We start from the raw sequence: 18769 nt of genomic DNA, 5'->3' as shown, positions 1-18769 counted from the left end.
GGATTTCTTAGGCAACAACAGAAGGGGGTCTACTGGCAGCGTGTGCATCATTCATTTCACGCGCAAAGGCACATTGTACCCTATGACATCCACATCATCCATGGTCATGATCTGAAGTCGTTATCGTATCAACGGTACCGCCATCTAGACCACCGTCACCAGTTTTTCTAGCATGGTTAATATGCTTAAGCCAAGGTGGCCATTGCACCAGGCAGCCGAGGAGATCGTAAGTTTTGTTTCTTCTTACTCAACTTGTTGATTGATTCGTTCACTAACTCAATGTTGTTCTACATATTGTGTAGCCTCTACATGTTGCCGTGATGTAGCACAACCTAGATGGCAGACCATTTATGTACATGCATTGTTGGATAAAGCTCAAAGGGCAGTATATATAGGACGACATGATCCGTTCATGAAAAACTTCTTGAACATCCAGTTAATCGAGTTAAATCTGAACTATTTCTCATTGAAATTGAACTATTGTTGTACTAGACTTATCTGCATGCCATGTAAGGATGAGTTGTGTCGAATATTATCGTACAAGGTAGGTTACAGTTGGGCTCTGAGTTGTATTGTGTTTGCATAGGATATGGAGTCGTGTAAAAGTAGAACACTTGTATTCTAGGCCTCTCATATATAGTGAGGGTAGACACATGATGTAACATATGTCAACATAATAGCACAGGCACGCGGGGGAGCCAACGACGTGTGCCGGCGCCCGGGCGGCCAAGGTGAGGTATTGTGATAGTGTCATGGGGAGGAGCGCCCATAGTTAGGCCCGGAGATGTAGCCATGATGGTGAACCTTGTTAACAAATCTCAGTGCCGTGCTCGTGTGATTGCTTGGTCCTTGATAGATTGACTGTGCGCCTTGGATTTATTCTAACTTTGATGAATTCCATTGGGTTTGATGAATTTCATCCGGTTTGTTGAAACCTGGCTTGAGGTGTATGTAGATAGCCTTGGATGGCCAGCTTCTGCATCCCTGTCTACGAACTGGCACCCCTGTCCGTGGACGGATTCAGGAGAAAAATTGCGGGTCAGCGTTAAAGATGGCCTTAGAACATGTGTCCGCAGACTGACATACTATTTATCCGCGGACTGATTCTGAACAGTCTACGGACATGGATATAGGAGTTTTGTCATCCAACCCTATCCCATAAAGATCTAGTCAATTTGACTTTGAAATGTATAACAAAGTGTGATGTTCACGTAGTGCCCAGTCATAATCAAAAAGAGGACAATGTTTATTTCAGTTTGGTGGTCCATGCAAAAAATGGAACTTTTGCCTTGTCGGACCGGCTATCTGAGCCGCCACACTCAATATACTGCCGGCTCCTCCCCATCGGCCGCCTTCTTCTCCGCCGTCTCTAAGTCGGGCACGATCATACTTGCATCTTCATCCAAGTCGTCCATCTTCAAGGTCAACATCTTCGAATCCTTTTAAGAAGTCGCGATCCCAACCTTCCCCCTGGGAACTTGATCTTCTTCTCTTCAAGCTTAATATTCTTATCGGTCGCCGCCATGAAGATGTTAAACCTCCCAGCCTTTTTTTACTCCTTTGACGTCGAAGCGCTTGACACATGCCTCCTCGTCTTTGCCAAGATGACCTCGGACCACTCCATCATCTTGGTTGTCTCCCCTTCTCATTTCTCCTCCTCTCACTTCTTTCCCCGGAAACCTCTTGTAACATTTTGGGTGGCTCTTTTGTTGGATCGGTAGGATCATCCGCTTCTTCCTTGGGGTCGATGTCGGCGGTATTTATAGAGATTGCAACATATACATTTCACTTGGGTTGCCCAATCAACTACAACGAACAATGCATGAGGACGAAGTCCTCCTCTCCACCTTCAAGAACAAGTTGCACACGTGGAAGGGCTACAAAGAAAAACATTGTCAACAAGTTGCATATCCAACCAAATGACAAACACAAAACGAGCATATCCAGCCAAATGACCAACATATATGACAACTTACTTGCTCGGTGATTTTCACAACTTGGCCACCGACCGATTAGTCGTTTCAAACGGCCACAATACTTACACACGGCCTCTTGGATGGTGTGCCATCAATGGTTGAGCGATTCTGTCTCACGATTACGTATGAGTTCATTGCGGTAGCACTCAAAATTCTTGTGCTCATGTAACCAAGTATGAATGTTGGTCTACAATGTTACATCACTTTGCTCCTTTTTTTTTCTCGAATATCACTTTGCTCTCCTTTTTTTTTCTCGAATGTCACTTTGCTCCTTTCCATATATCGGATCGATGCTAGTAGCCAACAACGCATCACACAATAACTAGTGCTCCCGCATGCTGTAGTTTTCTCCTTTACACCTCTTCGTTGGATCGACCATAAATTCCTCCATATCAAGGTCGGCGTGGCCGTCCTACTCAGGTGGGCTAGTCTGCGTGCCAGACTATGTGTATCTGCTTGGCTGTTGGGTGTTGCGGAATCAAAGTTTAGGATCGTTGACGTCGAGGCAGTAAGGCATGTGCCCAGTGGCATATATGTCCAACCAAAAGTAATCACATGCCTCCTCTCCTCCCAAATACACAACATAGAAATTTTAGGATAGCGTAAATTGCTCCATCCCCTATCATGTCCATGGACATGTCCCGGGTGTGTCCGGAGACATATATGCAGTGCCCATTTTGAGGGTTTGTGTTGTGCAGTGCCCTTAAGCAACCGGGTAGTTAGGGACGTGCATGTATTGCTTGGGAGCTCCTGCATGGCACCTTTAGACTATCCACAGTGGAAGTAATATAGATGATAACATCACACATATCTAGATAAAATAAATAATGTGACAAATAATTAATGAAAAAAGATAGGCATGTGGTAACATAGTTAGTTACTCATAGTGTGAGTAACATCACACATATCAAGTCAAGATGAGTCTACAACATAATAAATGAAGTGTTGCATGACACCACACATATATTGCTCCCTACTATAAAGATAGTATCTTAGACTAGTAACATATCATGTTACCATTTGAATTTACTCCCGTTGTGGCTAGTCTTAGCTATATGCCGCTTGTTGCGGCAAGTAGCGATGCAACTTACATAGGCGAGTTTCGCCTAGGCTGGCTCATTAGTACGACGGCATTTTTTTGTTACTCTAGCGTTGGTTATGTCCACTATATTGCCCTTTCTGTATTGCAGCAGACCGGCTACTGTAACGATCGGGACACAGTATCGGTTCTACTACTTCAGCAAACCAGACACTATATGCCCATGTTTCTAGGGTTTTTTTATTTTTTTTATCTCTGAAAAAGCCCTAACATTTTTTATTCCGCAACAACTTTTAGAAACATGAATACTTTTTGAATATGGGAGAAAAAAATTAAAAGGCAAGCCTTTTTAAATCCAAACAATTTTTGGAAAACACAAATTTTAAAATATCCCAAATTTTTTCTCAATTTATGACAAAATATTCAGACAAGAAGATTTTTTTAAATTCTGACATTTTTTTGTAAAACATGAGCCTTTTTTTAAACAATATTTATATTTAAAAAAATAATAATTTCAAAAAAAGTATCATTTATTAAGGACAAAAACAGGAAACACAAAAGGAAAATAAAGAAACAAAAAACAAAATAGAACGTAAGGAACAAATAACAAGAAGAACAAATGAAAAAGAGAAAGTAAGTTCGACTATCTCATGCGCTTGGGTTAGATACATGTGTGAGGCCCCGGCTATGTGCCACATTGCGGCACATCGGATTTTCCGTGACACGGAGCCAACCGCTGCCCGCGCGGATGCTAAAGAACGATGGCCCAATATGCTCTGGTGTAATTTGGTTGCCTGGCTACACTGACACCCGATTTAGTGGAGGGAACTTTACAGTGTGGATTGATAACTTCCAATTGGCTGGGCACGGTTGAATACTCTCAGAAATAAAATCAGATCATGAAAAATTTGGACATTCAGAAAAGTTCATGAGTTTGAAATAAGTTCGTGAATATGAAAAAAGTTCATAAATTTTAAAATATTGCACCAATTTGAAAAAGTTCATGAATTCAAAAAAAATTGTGAATTCAAACAGGGTCATGAATTGAAACAGTTCGCAGATTCAAAAAGTTTATGAAACTGAAAAGTTCATGAATAAAAAAATGTTCGTGGATTAAAAAATTCATAGATTAAAAAATGTTCACGAATTTGAGAAAAGGTGCATGGGTGTGAATAAAAACTACATCAATTTCAAAAATCCAAGAATTAAATAAAAATATGAAACTGAAATGTTCATGGATATGAAAATATGTTAAAAAGGAAAATTAAAAAAAGGTGAACGGTAAAGGAGGAGAAGAACAATACGAAAAGGTTGAGAAAAACACCCTCCCGAAAAACCAAAATAAACTAGCCCAATAAAACCAGTGAGAACCTTCTACAAGGTTTGCGAAACTTGTGTAAAGGAGGTTAGTTATGGTCAGCCATTTAACTCACATAGTGTTGAAAAGGGTGTGCGCGGAACAGACAACAAAGTATTCAACACGTTAAGCGCCCGAATAGGATTAGTGATATTGTTTACAGAGATCGGTCACAGCAAGCGTCGAATGAGCCTGGCCCAACACTTGTTCGCCGAAGAGTCGGCTACATTGTGTTAGGGACCTCCTATGTGACAAGAAAATGTGCCATATAGATGCCTGAGGCACAGAGCAAGTAGTCAATTGGCCGGGCAAACGGCAAACGGTATCTATAGCACGACAGTAGAAAATTGTGCATTTTGTGGGAATCAGACACGAGATCTCCAATTCTGACGCACCCGAGCCTAGCCACCGGATCAAGGGAGATTTTTATAACTACTGAGTAGTGCGAAATGTTATGAACTATAAACAACGATAGATTTTCATAATCTGTTGAACTTTAGAATGCACTTTTTACAAAAAAAAAGGAATTGAAATGCAAACATTTTTTTACAAAAAACAAAAAAGGAATTGAAATGTAAACATGATTTTCTTTCTAAACATGAATAAAATTTAGAATTTCCAAACATCATTTGAAAAAGAACAGTTTTGAATATGTTGAACTTTTTTAAATTCATATTCTTTAGAACAAAAAATATTTTTTAATAACTAAAAAAGGAAACAAAAAATAGAAACCAAAACAAAACCTTCTGGAAGAATCTTCTAGAAGGTCCTACAGCTGGTTAGGAACTTTCCTGAAGGTTCCGAAAACCGGTGGATATGATGAAGCACAACGGGGCGGAGGGACTCGACGGCTATAATAATGGTACATATTGGAGAGGGGATTGGACATTGGATTACAATACGCTATGTAAACCACAACAATGACTGGCGTCAAAGCCAAAGGGTCAGACATGAGAGAATTTCATAGACGGTTCAACCGTAGCAACTTGTCAGTGATAACAATCAGTCCGACTGAAACGTCAGGATGATCTATCATTAAGGGGTCAATTTTGGACCGGTCTATGATAAGCATCGAGTCGACGCAAAAGATTGTTATCACTGACGGGCAACCAACAGGTGGCAGGTCAGTTATAATGAACATCAAACACAAGTGGTCCATGATCGGTCAGTGATGAGGGGTCAATGTTCTTCAGATATGTAGTAGTGTTTCCACTATCCAGCGTTTGCAATCAGCCCATCAACATGCATGGCCGACAACAATGATCATCGCATCCGGGCTTAGAGCAGTCAAAGCTGGCAAGCAGGACGCCCCCGCCCCTGCCAGTCAGCTCTGAATTGGGGATCATCACATCTAACACGAACAACGGCTCATCCGTCATGGTGTCATCGTCAACTCGGCCGACCTGCCATCTATGAGGGCTGCCGTCACGACAAAACTGTATATATGGACTTGTATATGTAAGCAATTACTGCTTGTTGGATGTTTTACTCTATTACTGCATCCTTCTCGGTTTATTAGTCCCTACCCTATTTTGGGCAAAAAGTTTGACCATACATTTGACTAGCAAAATATTAGTGTATGTCATAAAAAAATTATATTATTGGATTCATGTTTGAATGTACTCCCTCTGTCCCAAAATATAAGAGCATTTTTAACTCTAGTGTAGTGTTAAAAACGTTCTTATATTTTGGGACGGAGGGAGTAGTTTTTAATGATAATACTTTTGTTACCTATAATTCATACTTTATTTTGTTAAAATCACGACCAAAATGTGACCCAAAATACAAGGGCGGCTAGTAAACTAAGATGGATATAATAGTCCTTAAGGCTGTCAGTTTGCTGAAAAGATAAACGAGTTAGAAAAGGACACACGTAAAGGACAACCCAAAGTGCGATCTGGTCAAAAGAGTCAAATAGTACCTTCTCAAAAAATTAGTATCAAGTTGTAAGCAAAGCGAAACCAGTCTGTAGAAGTATCAATGAAAAAAATGTAATGTAAAATAAAACAATGAACAAATAAGTAAACTCTTCACCAACCTTCACTAGTATCAGTAATAATGCTTTGTCTCTCTCTCTATATATATATGCAAGCCTACATCTAGCAAGGTCAACAATTCGTTCACACAACTTGATATTTTCCCTGCCATTCGTTTGATATGTTAAGACATGGATAGCTAGGTACAAGCATTCACAAAGAGAAAATGACGAGAGAAGAGCCAAAAGGACGCAAAAAACAAGTAGGAATCAGAAACATCTGGAGAGAGGCAATATTTCCCAAGTGAGTATATTGGCTCGCAATAAATAGCATGGTCTCCCAAAGAAGCACAAGTCAGGCTAAATTTGTAACTTGACCTGCTTTCCTGATAGTTGTCACGAGTGGTTTTGGTGGCAATTGAGCTCGAGTCCTTTATGCTGCTCCACATAGCCTCACTATCAGTGAACTTATGTTTTTCTCGTCGGACGTTCATTATGACATGTCATATTATCCAGTTCAGTTAGTTGAGCGAGGCACTGTTTCGGCACCAATTCTCTCATTATAACTAGTTCCAGTGATAATACCCGGAGCAAAAAGAAAATATGCTGGTTAATTGTGCGAGTTACCCAGTTATGAACGTGACACAATAGCCAAAAGAGTTTAGTGCGAGTCTTGGAGTTTGGATATCTAGCGAGGGGCAGTACACATCACACACAGGTGTCCACCTCTCTTTGAACTTTGATGGACGTCTCCAATTCTTGATTAGCTTGTGTGAACACCCCTACGGCCCTACCACGTTGAGCCCTAACTACCCTGACACAATAATGTACTTAGTGATGCAGACAACAAAAGCTTATCCACATGATCAAGGCGAAAACGGGTCTCTTGCTCCCATATGAACACGGACAAATCGTAAAGGAGAAGAACTTGGTTAATTTTATACACACACGTAGTACAAGCTGTGTCTTCATTTAGAAGCAAAGTCAGCGACGAATTTACGAATGATCACACCGACCGTACGGCCATCAAACAAAGAAAGAATTAGTGGTCACACGCCCGGCTGGAGCACGGGTAGGTCGCGATTCACCGATCAATGGCACACGATGGTCCCGAAGCAGTCGATCCCATCGGCACAAACAGCAGCTGCGACGATGGCGGTGGCGACCACAATTTCCCCTTCCACGGCTGCTGCACTGCATCCGCCCACCGACCACCCTGATTCCCCTGTTTCCCTGCTGCTCCAGCATGGTCGTCGTCCTGCAGCTTACTTTTTCAGGTAAGCTAGCTTATTTTTTTTCACGAGTACGCAAAGTTTGCGTATCTTTCATTGATGGAAGGAATTAAAATGGTTACAAAGTTGGATACATCACATGACACAAATGCAAGAAGGTGCGAACATGGTGCACGGAGTAGAGGAACAAGGGATGCTTGGCCCAGAACAGAGGATACACACACAGTTAAACCCACCAAGACCCAACAAGAGAGGCAGACCGAACAAGCAATGTATTCAGCACTGGCAAAATCATTATCAAGGACACCACAAGCAAACAGGATAGTGCCTTCATGAAGGAGAACGACGCCGAGACGCTGTCGCCATTCCATCCTGAGAACCGGACCTAGGGATTCCCCTGAGATCGAAGAGGGGCGTAGATGGAGGCCATGGCAGCGCCTTCAAGAAGGGAAAACGACACTCATGAGTGACATCGCTGCCAGCACCGGCTAGCCGAGCAAGTATTTCTCCTTGGCCTGAGTCTAAGCAATCCCCTAGCCACTGAATCAGGACTCTATGATGAGGAAGCCACCGCCGGTTGAAACTGCCACGTTGAGGAGAGGGTTGGAGGGGCTGCACCTGACACCGGAGGATGGCACTGGGTGCCATCAGACACACGATCATTGGATCTGGCTCAAGGTGAGGCATGAAGGTATACGGGTCGGGGAGGCGATGAGGCTGAGAGAAACCTGCATAGGGTAATCATCAGCTAACAACGACGTCGGCAAGCAAGGAACCGGAGGAACACAGATCCAAACTGCCAAGGCCGTAGCCGACAGGATACCGATGAGCAGAGTAGGCTGGAAGAGAACACCGCTACTTGGTCGTTGGAGCCGGAGCCGCGCTGGTAGACACGCCGCAAGCCACGTACACTGGAGAACGCAGGTCCGAGGTGTCGGGGCTAGAGCAGCGCCAGCAAACCCACCGTAGGGTGCCACTCGCCCACCAAGCCACCAGGCCGACGCGCCGCTGGGGAAGCAACCACCATACCCTCAACATGCCACCATGCCGGAGCTGTCACTGTAGCATGGGAGAGAGGGGAGCGCCGCCTGGGACAAGGACCAGCCAAATGAGGCTTGCCCACACCCGGACGTAGTACCGCACCCATCCCAGGCCAGTAGCACCAGCAGCATGGGAGGAGGGGGCGCAGTGGAGGACCGTCCAGGATGCCGCCAGGGAACGCCTGCCGGACCGGTAGGTGCAGGTGCTAGATGGGGGGTGGAGCACACTGCATCTGGATCTCGAGGATGCGGGGAAGGGGTGGTGCGCCGCGTGGGGAGGTGTATCCGCCCCGCCGCCACCATCCCGGGGCTCGATGCGGCTTCGCCGGCCGGCCCTCCGGCGGCGGCGATGCGGGAGCGGCAAAGGGGAGGGGCCTTACGGCGGCGGCGAGGGTTTCCCCTGTGTCACCAGGAGAGGGCGACGCGGGAGGGAGGGGGGCTAATATTAGCTTACATTACTTCTCTACTTCATGTTAGAGGATCCCACGTTGGGTGACGACGGAGAAGGGAATATGTTAAGTCGTGGGGCTAATTTGGAGGAACGGGAGGGATTTTTCACAGGAAAAATAAACATTTCTCAAAATTTTGGGGGATCGGCAATGTGCCGCTCGTAGAAAGCATTCGGTTCACAGGTTTTCTTTGAAACCTTCCCGTTCGATTGCTCCAACGGTCCCTCTTGCTTAGAAAAAGCAGATGCCACCGGTACAATCACCGGTTTGGTCCCATTTTTTAAACTATGCCTCTCCTGTGACCACCTATGGGGCCATTATCGGGATCACGCCCGGTGCACTCGGTGTGGCGCATTAGGTTACCGGTGCTTTGACTGATCTAAGCCCAATCCCCTAGCCTAGCACTACCCACCGTTTGCAATCTCTCCATATCCAAGACAAACAACGGCGACCACATGAAGCTGGGAATCAAGACGCCCCCACTCATGCTGGTTCACTCTGGATCGGGGGTCATCACATCCGACATGAACAACCGCTCATATATCACGGTGTCGTCCTTGTCTCGGCCTACGAGTCACCTGTGAGGGTTGCCGCCATGAGAAAACTATAAATGAACTTGTATATGTAAGGAATTATTGTTTGTTAGAAGTTTTATTATATTAGGGGTTTAGGTTGCCATTTCGATGTAAAGATAACCGAGTAGGATGATTTCTTTATCTTTTATGCAAAGTATAATGAATAATATTCATGGCCCTAAAAAAATATATGTCTGGCGCACACAATAACGAAAAACACAATGTGCAAGCTGAGTCAAAAGATTCAAATAGTATCTTTGCAAAAAAACAATCATGTTGCAAGCAAACCAAAACCAGTTGGTAGCACTGTACTAGGTATATTCTACGAATGAAAATTGTAGTGTGAAATAAAACAATGAACAAATAAGTAAACTCTTCACCAACCTTCGCTTGTATGAGCAATAATGTTTTCTCTATATATATGCAAGCCTGCATCTGCATGAGCACATATATATCCACACACATTGAAATTTTCTCCTCCATTCATTTGACATGTTAAGGCATGAATAGGTCCAAGAGAGCACACAGAGAAAATGGCGAGAGAAGAAACAAAAAGACGCAATAAACAAGTAGGAATTAGAAACATCAGGAGAAGCAATATTTACGCGGTGAGTCTATTGGCCTGCAGTAAACAACATGGTCTCCAGGAGCCTCACAAGTATGGTTGATTGTATAAATTGACCTGCCCTGGCGATGGCGGTCACAAGTGGTTTTGGTGGTCTTCGAGCTCGAGATCTTGATTCTGCTCCACGCAGCTAGTTCCACTATCAACAAACTTGGGGTTTTTTTTTTGGCACCAATTTTTCTTCTTGTAAGTGTTCCGAGTAATAATACGGAGAGGAAAAAGAAGATGTTGGGTAATGGTGTGAGTTTTTTTGACTACCCATAATGAGAGTAACATAAGTGGTAATATCACACATATCTAGACAAAATAGATGATGTGACAAGTAATAAATGAAGAAAAAAGAGACATGTGGTAACATAGCTAGTTAGTACTAGTATGAATAACGTCACACATCCCAAGATAAAATGAGTCTATAACATAATAAATGAAAGGTTGCATGATACTACACATATGTTATTCTTCACTGTGGAGATAATAATATAGACTAATAACATATGCATGTTACTAGTCTAAGTTACTTTTCATTATGACTAGCCTTAAGAAAAGGGCATCTGCCTCAATTCCATTTTCAAAAGAAAACGAAACCACAGAGTACATCATTTATTACAGCCCACGAGGTAGGAATGAAGCATCACCCGGCATGATTGTGCGAGTTTTCTGCACATGTTACCCTAAGGCAGGCCATAGTGAGGGTAACATAACTAGTATCATGTACTTGGGACTCGCAAACATGCTTACGTGGCAGATAATTAAAGAAGAGAGAGATGGTCATAGTAACATAGATAGATACCATAACATAATAAATGTTATGCTACTATGTGTCATGCATGGCAATAAATAAGACCATCTATGATACTATTTTATAATACTATGCACTATGAATATAGTATCATACATGCATATCATATGCATGATACTAGTATATGTTACTCTCCACTAAAACCAGCCTAACTATGAACGCGACGCATTAGTTTGGAGCGAGGGGCCACACTGGTGTCCACCTGGGCGGCTCCAATTCTTGTTAGCTTGTGTGAACATCCCTACGGCCCTGCCACGTTGAACCTTAACTACCCTGCCACAATAATGTACTAGCGATGCAGACAACGAAAGCTTATCCACATGATCAAGGCGAAATGGGTCTCTTACTCTCATAGGAACACGGACAAATCATAAGAGAAGAGCTTGGTTAATTTTATACACGGGCACCACAAGCTGTGGCTTCTGTTAGAAGCACGAGTCAACAACGGATTTACGAATGATCACACCGGCCATCAAAAGAAGAAAGAATTAGTTGTCACACGCCCGGCTACACCAGGAGCAGCTCGTGATTCACCGATCAATGGCAGACGATGGTCTCGAAGCAGTCAATCCCATCAAAATCGGGCGCGAAACACGGCGGTGGCGGCGACGATGGCGGCTGCAATTTCCCCTTGCCCGGCTGCTGCTCTGTTCCCGCCGGCAGACCGCCCTGTTTCCCCTGTTGTCCTGGTCAGGCTGATATCTTCTATTCCCAAGTAGCTATAACTCGTGAAAATCCCTATATGACACTCATTGCGTCGAAATGTCGACCGCAAGCATAAGGATCGAGCAAACTGGGCTGGCCCATTTACCTGATTTTCGTTCGGTTTTGGATACTTCTAGCAGGGGCATTTCCTATTTGGCGCCACAGGCGCCAGTTAATGTGCATTTTATTAATTGGCGCCTGCGGCATCTGTAAATGGGCCGGCCCATCTAGGAGCCGGTGGAAGATCTTTTTTTGAAAATTTTGTGAACTTTTTTGTATATTGATGAACTTTTTCGAAATTTAATGAACATTTTTCTTGAAAATGGGTAACTTTTTTTATTTATGAACTTTTTTCAGTTCCATGAACTTTTTCTAAAAATACATGAACTTTTTTTCAATTTCTATGAATTTTTTCCAATTTTATTGAACTTTTGCTAAATTGGATGAACTTTTTTTCAATTTTAATGAACTTTTTTCGAATTGATGAACTTTTTCAAAACTGATGAACCTTTTTTAAAGATATGAACGTATTTTTTCAAATGGATGAACTTTTTCCTTTAAATCTGTAAACCTTTCTTCATTTCATATTTTAATTTTCGTAACAATTTTTTTTGAAAAAACTTGGGGCAGCACGCTAGTGGGCCGGCCCATGCTATTAGCGCTGTAGGGGCCGGATCGTTAACGGGCGCCTGCAGCGCTGTATTGGAGCTCCCTCTAGCAGGTCCCTGTTCAGTTTTACCAGAATTGAAAACCTTCCAGAATGCCCTCTGAACCCTTTTTTCTTTTTTTTCTATTTCTATTTCTTTTTATTTTCCTTTCCTGTTTTCTCTTTTTCCATCAATTTTTTCCGTGTTTCTTTTTCGTTATTCCTTTTTTGTTGTTTTTGTTCTTCTCTTTCAAAAAAAGTATAAATTTATAAAAATGATTTTTTTAAATGTTTTGATTCCTTCCAATGTTTTATCATAGAATGACATTCGTGTAAGCCGTGGCAAAAAAAAACGATGCTACCAAATGCTTTTAAAATAATGTTTTCGGAGCTGCTATTTTTTGTGCCACACCTTCAATGAATGTCAGTCGCTATCGAACCTTTGCAAGCAATCTAATATTTTTTTATTAATGCTTTATAAAAAAAATATCAGAATTTTTTATTTCACTGTTTAATCGAGCCCATGTGAGCTCAAGCACAGCAAAACACTTTTGATAAGATTAGCTATTAGATTAGTACTTCTCTAAGCATCTCTCTTTCTCTATCCTTCTATTTATTGCATTTGATCAGGAGTACGCATACAGATAGGGAAGGAGGGACTGCTCCCATGAACCTTCACTTGCCTGAGTAATGCTCGTTATATATACGTCTACACTCACGTGAACATATAACAAGTCCAACGGTGCATCTACACTTTGATATTTACTTCTTCTGTCTACATGTGAGTGCAAGTAAGTTGTACACATGGAAACAGAGGAAACGAGTGAAGAAACATAAGGGCGGACAATCAATTGGGAATCAGAAGCATCGGCAGCAAAGCATTTCGCCCGAATGAACTTACTCGCTTCTAGTGTCCTCATCACCTCTATAGAATCCAAGTTGGCTGCGCGAGGATATGGGCTGCCAGAAACACATCCACTTGTTTTGGCGTTGGGCGCACAATGTTCCGGATTTGGTTTCTCTGGACACATCTCTACCGCAACGAACCTAGAAAAGCTTTGCAGAATGATCAGGATCTACTGTAATCACGGGGATTTGGGTCTCCATGTGGACTTGATTTGCGCAGAGGCCAGGGGTCCTCCTCCTTTTTTTTAAAAAAAAACTTGATTTGCTCAAAATTTGGAAGAGACCGAGGGTTCGATCACACTTGTATACACTACATGTAACGTCTAGTGACTCACTGATGCCAGGTGACGGTCTCGAAACAGCCGATCCAATGGAACAAGGGCGGGAACCGTGCCCCCGATTTCCCGTGCCAGGAGAGCCGAGCCAGCCAGTCTATTGGCCTGCAGTAAACACCCTTTTTTCTTCTGAATTGTCACCACGGCAAAACACACACACGAGACCAGTAGATCAGGGCGGCCGCTGTTGAGCCAGCGCGCGCAACCAAACATCAACGTGTGCACGGTAGTCGTTTTCTTGAACAGAGCATCATCTCGACAGGCTTTGAGCATGAGGTTCAGAGAAGGCGTCGATTCTCTCAAGGTGCAGCAAGCTACAGAGTGAAACAAATGGACTGCCCTGGTGATAGTAGGCAATAGTTTTGTTAGAGGCAATCAAGCTTGTCTCTTTGAAGCTTCTCCACATGGCTAGGTCCACTACCAGCAAAGTTGTGCTCTCCGTTCAATTCTAGATTAGTAAGACTAAACATCTCTACTCCGTCATGACGTCCAGCCTTAAAAACCAAAGCTTGTCTGAATAATCGCGGCGAAAATGGGCTTCTTTGTGCCACATGAAAGAACTTGGTTTATAGGCAGCTCTGTATTCTGTACAACATCCGGCTTCAGTTAGAAGCACAACTTAACAACGAATGAACATGCCGATAGTATGAAGAAGAAAGAATTAGTAGTCACACGCGCGGCGGGAACAGGAGCAGATCGCGATTCATCACCGATCAATGGCACACGATGGTCTCAAAGCAGTCGATCCCATCAAACTCGGGCGCAAACCGTGGCGGCAACGTCGACGGCGACTGCGATTTCCCTTTGTCGTGCCGCTGCTCTGCCTCCCGCGGCAGACCGCCCTGCTTCCCTTGGTGCTCTGCTCCAGCCCGGTCGTCCACCTGCAGCTTCCTTCCCCGCCAGGACAGCCGAGCCCAGCTGCCGCTGGCGCCGGTGCCGAGGGCGATGTCGGCCGGCGATGCACTCAGGATGGAGAAGGCCAGCACCTTGTCCATACTCGATAGGAGACGGGGATGATTCCGGCAGCAGCTCAGGTGGCCGACGCTTTCTTGCACGCAGGCTCTGTGACTTTGCTTCAATCAATTGGTGGCTTTGCTTGGGTTGTTTCTTGCTGGGGTTGGTGAAGGGAGAAAGGCCACGCGACCCGGCTTATATACGGCTTGGTGGCAATTGGCAAGGAGGAAGCTTTGGGCATGGCGGTTTCCTGCGCTGCGCTGGAGGAGACCAGAATATTGGTGGACGCGGCTGCGAGGGGTAAGGAGGTGGTGACGCACGCGGTGGCGTGGTGGCGGTTGCAACCGTCTCACTGTTTCACGCGTGTTTGTCTTCTGTTCCTCCTGCTGCTGCTCCTGGTCCCACGCGGTCCGCGGCCGTGGCATGAGCTACCGGGCCGAGTGCCTACTACTACTCGTCAGGGCCGCTCTCCGTCGGCGCTCGCCAGGGCCGCTCCCCGGATGCAGCTCCGCCTTTGCATCTCGATGTATCTCATACCCCCTGGTTGCAGCACCGCCGGGGTGAGGGTTCCAGCATCGTCACCGGCCGCTATCATAGCTCGTCATGCGCCCATCGCAGCACCGTCACACAGCTTTGTCGTTTGCCACTCGCCATTGTTAGCCATTGTTTCCTGTTTGAAGCTTTTTTAGAAGCGGGTTGTAGCTTTTCTCGTGGCCGGTTGCAGCTTTTTTCGGCTGCGCGGTGGTCGAGCTCCGGCTACCCCGTATCTGTGTGAAACTTTTTTTGAAGCCGGTTGTAGCTTTCTCGCTGCCGGTTGCATCTTTTTGCGCTACGCGGTGGCCGACCTTCAGCTATCCCGTATCCGTTGAAGCTTTTTTCAAAGAAGGATGTAGCTTTTTTGATTGCCGGACGTAGCATTTGGCGTTGACAGTTGTAGCTTCGATGTGCACTGGTTTAACATCTGATTTCTCTTGTCTAGAGCTCGTCGTCTTTGCTGCCGGCAGCTACTGGTTGCAGCAAGCGTGGCCTCTGGTTCCAGCATCTTCAAACTCCGGTTGCAGCCAAAAAACTACAGGTTATAGCATCAGAGCCCTTCGTCTCCACCACCGGCAGCTGTTGATCGCAGCAAACATGGCCGCCGGTGAGGGGAGCTTGCAGTGGTTCCTGAGCAGCGTAGAGAAGAGAGAAAAATCGTGGCTGTAGACAGCAGAACATGTCGTGGCTGGAGGTAGAAGAAAGACAAAAGGAAAGGCCATGGAAAGGATAAGGATAAGAGGGCGGTTGTGCAAGGCCCACCACGTGCACACGTCCTGCGCGATGGGTGGTTTCGCTGGAGCCAGCGTGGCGCGCGATCCGGCCGAAAGTTCGGCCGGCACGCCGGCTCTAAACATTTTCCTAATCTATGCGTTTGGTTTTGGGAACTTTCTAGCAGGTTCCTGTTTGGTTTTAACAGAATTGGAACCTTCTAAAATGTTCTCTCGACCTGTATTTTCTTGATTTCTCTGTTTCTTCTTCTTTTATTTTTCGTTTATGTTGTCGTTTTTCCTTTAGTTTTTTTGGCGTTTCTTTTTCGTTATTTCTTTTTTGTTCTTTCTATTTTTCTCTTTACAAAAACGTATAAATTTATAAAAACTGGATTTTTCAGAAAAAAAATGTTTAGAATTTATTAAGTATGTTCTTTTTTCCCCAAAAAATGTCAAAAAATTTATGTACTTTAGCGCATCTCCAAAATGACCCCTCAAAGTGCCAATAAAAGGTCCGGTCTAGGTGGTTTGGACACTTTCCGCCATCCATCACGGTCTGCTTAACGTCCATGGACTATCCGCATGTTCATTATGTGTGAGTCCTAACACCATGTAAGAATCCGCTTGGCCCACTATCAGCTGAACCACATGTCCTCACGACCCATGTGTTTTGTCCTCGAGGTCCGTTTGGCTCCCGTATCGTGTCCGTGGTCGGACGCAGTCCGCGAACAAATACCATATCCATTTTTGGATCTGCGTTGAAGATGTCCCTATTTGGCCAAAATGTTTTCAGGAGAGTATTATAGAAGAGGCCACATAGCTGTTTGTAGAAGTAATCTAGGGTCCTTAAAAAATCTCTAACTTTTGTGGGAGCCATGGCTCGTCCTGGTCTCCCATGGCTCCAGCATTGTTATTGATTCGTAGATCAATGCTCAACCATGTGGCACCAGCCCACTACTACTACCCGGGTACTATAAATGTCATTTCTCCAACCACACATTTCATCTTACAAATGCCACCAAAACCTCTTGCAAGTATCACCATTTCCCATTCCTCTCTCTATAACTTCGACAATGTGTGCGCTAGATTGTGAGTGTCTTGATGAATATGTTGTGGGATTGGAAGATGTTAGGAAAATTGTGTTACGAATGACTCCTCAAGTCTGCATGAACTTGAGGGTACCTCACACTGGAGATTCATTTCCCGGGTGGTCGTGCGGCCAAACATTCCTTCCCTTCTCTAGAGCATCTGCACCACCATTTTATCCAACGACATAGTTATATGACTGTTGTGGGTAATTGGTAGGATCGTATTAAGTTAATTTAGTACGTGTACGAACTAGGCATCATGGGCTTTAGCTACAATCTATTGCCGCCACATATCTCAGTTCAGAGGCAGGGATACTTTCTTCAGACAACAGAAAGAGATAGCAAAGCAAGCTACTCACAGAAAATGAGTTATTTTTATTCGTGTGAGAAAAAACGATTTGAAATAGACAAGTGTCTAATGAAATTGTCCACATGTAACCTCCTTTAAAAAAATCAACTTGAATATATAATCATGCAATGGAACTGTCTCAAACAAGATGTAAAATTCAACTATTCTTAGCTAAAATTTTGTAGGCACGATGCCCATTAAATAAAAAATATGAAGATTGTTCCATTTCCATTCCAGAAACAATTCTTGTTTGATTCAATTGGGTTTGGTCATGACATGATGTATCGGTTGGGTCTTGTCGATAGGTGGGCTTTACCAATTCACATTTGACGCTTAATATGTCGAATAGGTGGGAAAATGCGCATCCCTCACGCATCTTTGTCCGGCCCACTTATCTTGTTGTTCTTTCTTTCTTCCTGTCTCCTTTATTTTACTTTTTACATTTCTTTTTCTTTCATTCTCACCTCCTTTTACATTTGAAGCTTGGGCAGGTGGCAAGTACGACTACAGTGGCACAGGGTGAACCCGAGAAAGACAAAGTTCTCTCTCTCTCTCTCTCTCTCTCTCTCTAGACTACTACAGTGTGTGGGGTTGGAGATGAATGAAAAATGGCCCTTGGGTGGAAGATTGTGCATTGTATGGGCTCGGTCTTCGGTCCAACCGATTTCGAAAAAAAATTGGGTCTGCTTTCACATATCAGACCGGCTGTAACGAATTCTAAAAAAGACTGGCTGTAATTTTTATTATCGGGCCTAACTCTTATGGTCCGGTCCGGTCTGGTCCATGAGCGGCCCAAAAAAGCTCGATCGTTCAGGATGCTGGCGGACCCAGTTTGTCCTAGCCCGTGGGAGCTTCTATATGGTGTGGTATGCGCTAGGAAGAGAGGCAGTGTATACCCTCCAACCCCACCCCCTGCGCATTGTTGGGCCGGCCTATGCTCGGGGCGGGACGCTCGTTGTGTTTTTCCTTCTTGGTTTTTGCTTTTCCTTTTTATCTTCTGTTTTTTTATTCTATGTTAAAATAATCCGGGATTACAAAAAGGTTTGAAAATTTCAAAAAATTTGAATTCTCAAAACAGTTCTTGAATACAAAAAAGTTTGCAATTTAAAAGAGAATTAACATTATTTATTTTAATTCATTTTTATTTTGGTGAACAATTTCTTATGAGCATTTTTAATAATGATGCACACTTATTTCTATTTAATGAGCATATTTTGAATTTGTTGGACATTTTTTTTATCTTGATGAACAAAATTTGTATTCAAGAACTTTTTTAAATAGGTTGCATTTTTTTTGAATTTAATGGTCATTTTTTTATCTTGATGAACAAAATTTGTATTCAAGAACATTTTTTAAAAATAGGATGAACAAAATTTTGAATTTGATGAGCATTTCTTGAACTTGATGACCAAAGTTTGTATTCAAGAACATTTTTTTGAAAATATGCTGAACAAATTTTGATTTTGGTGATTTTT

At 43.7% G+C, this 18769-nt stretch overlaps 1 protein-coding gene across 1 annotated transcript; it reads right to left on the bottom strand.

The window, feature by feature from the left end:
• Positions 1 to 14187: 14187 nt before the first annotated feature.
• On the bottom strand, positions 14188 to 14834 carry LOC125525414 (uncharacterized). The gene has a single exon (XM_048690417.2). It carries the CDS (start codon positions 14652 to 14654, stop codon positions 14373 to 14375), a length of 282 nt encoding a protein of 93 aa, XP_048546374.1. The 5' UTR covers positions 14655 to 14834; the 3' UTR covers positions 14188 to 14372.
• Positions 14835 to 18769: the final 3935 nt, after the last annotated feature.

Source organism: Triticum urartu, chromosome 7A (genome assembly GCF_056163025.1).
Source record: "Triticum urartu cultivar PI428250 chromosome 7A, HENAU_Tu73, whole genome shotgun sequence".
NCBI lineage: Eukaryota > Viridiplantae > Streptophyta > Magnoliopsida > Poales > Poaceae > Triticum > Triticum urartu.
Note: the sequence above shows the minus strand (reverse complement) of the source record. Positions and strands in the feature narration are given on the sequence as shown.

What these genes read in the sequence shown, in the direction of transcription:
- LOC125525414 (XM_048690417.2), bottom strand. Translation starts at nt 14,654, where the DNA reads ATGGACAAGGTGCTGGCCTTCTCCATCCTGAGTGCATCGCCGGCCGAC.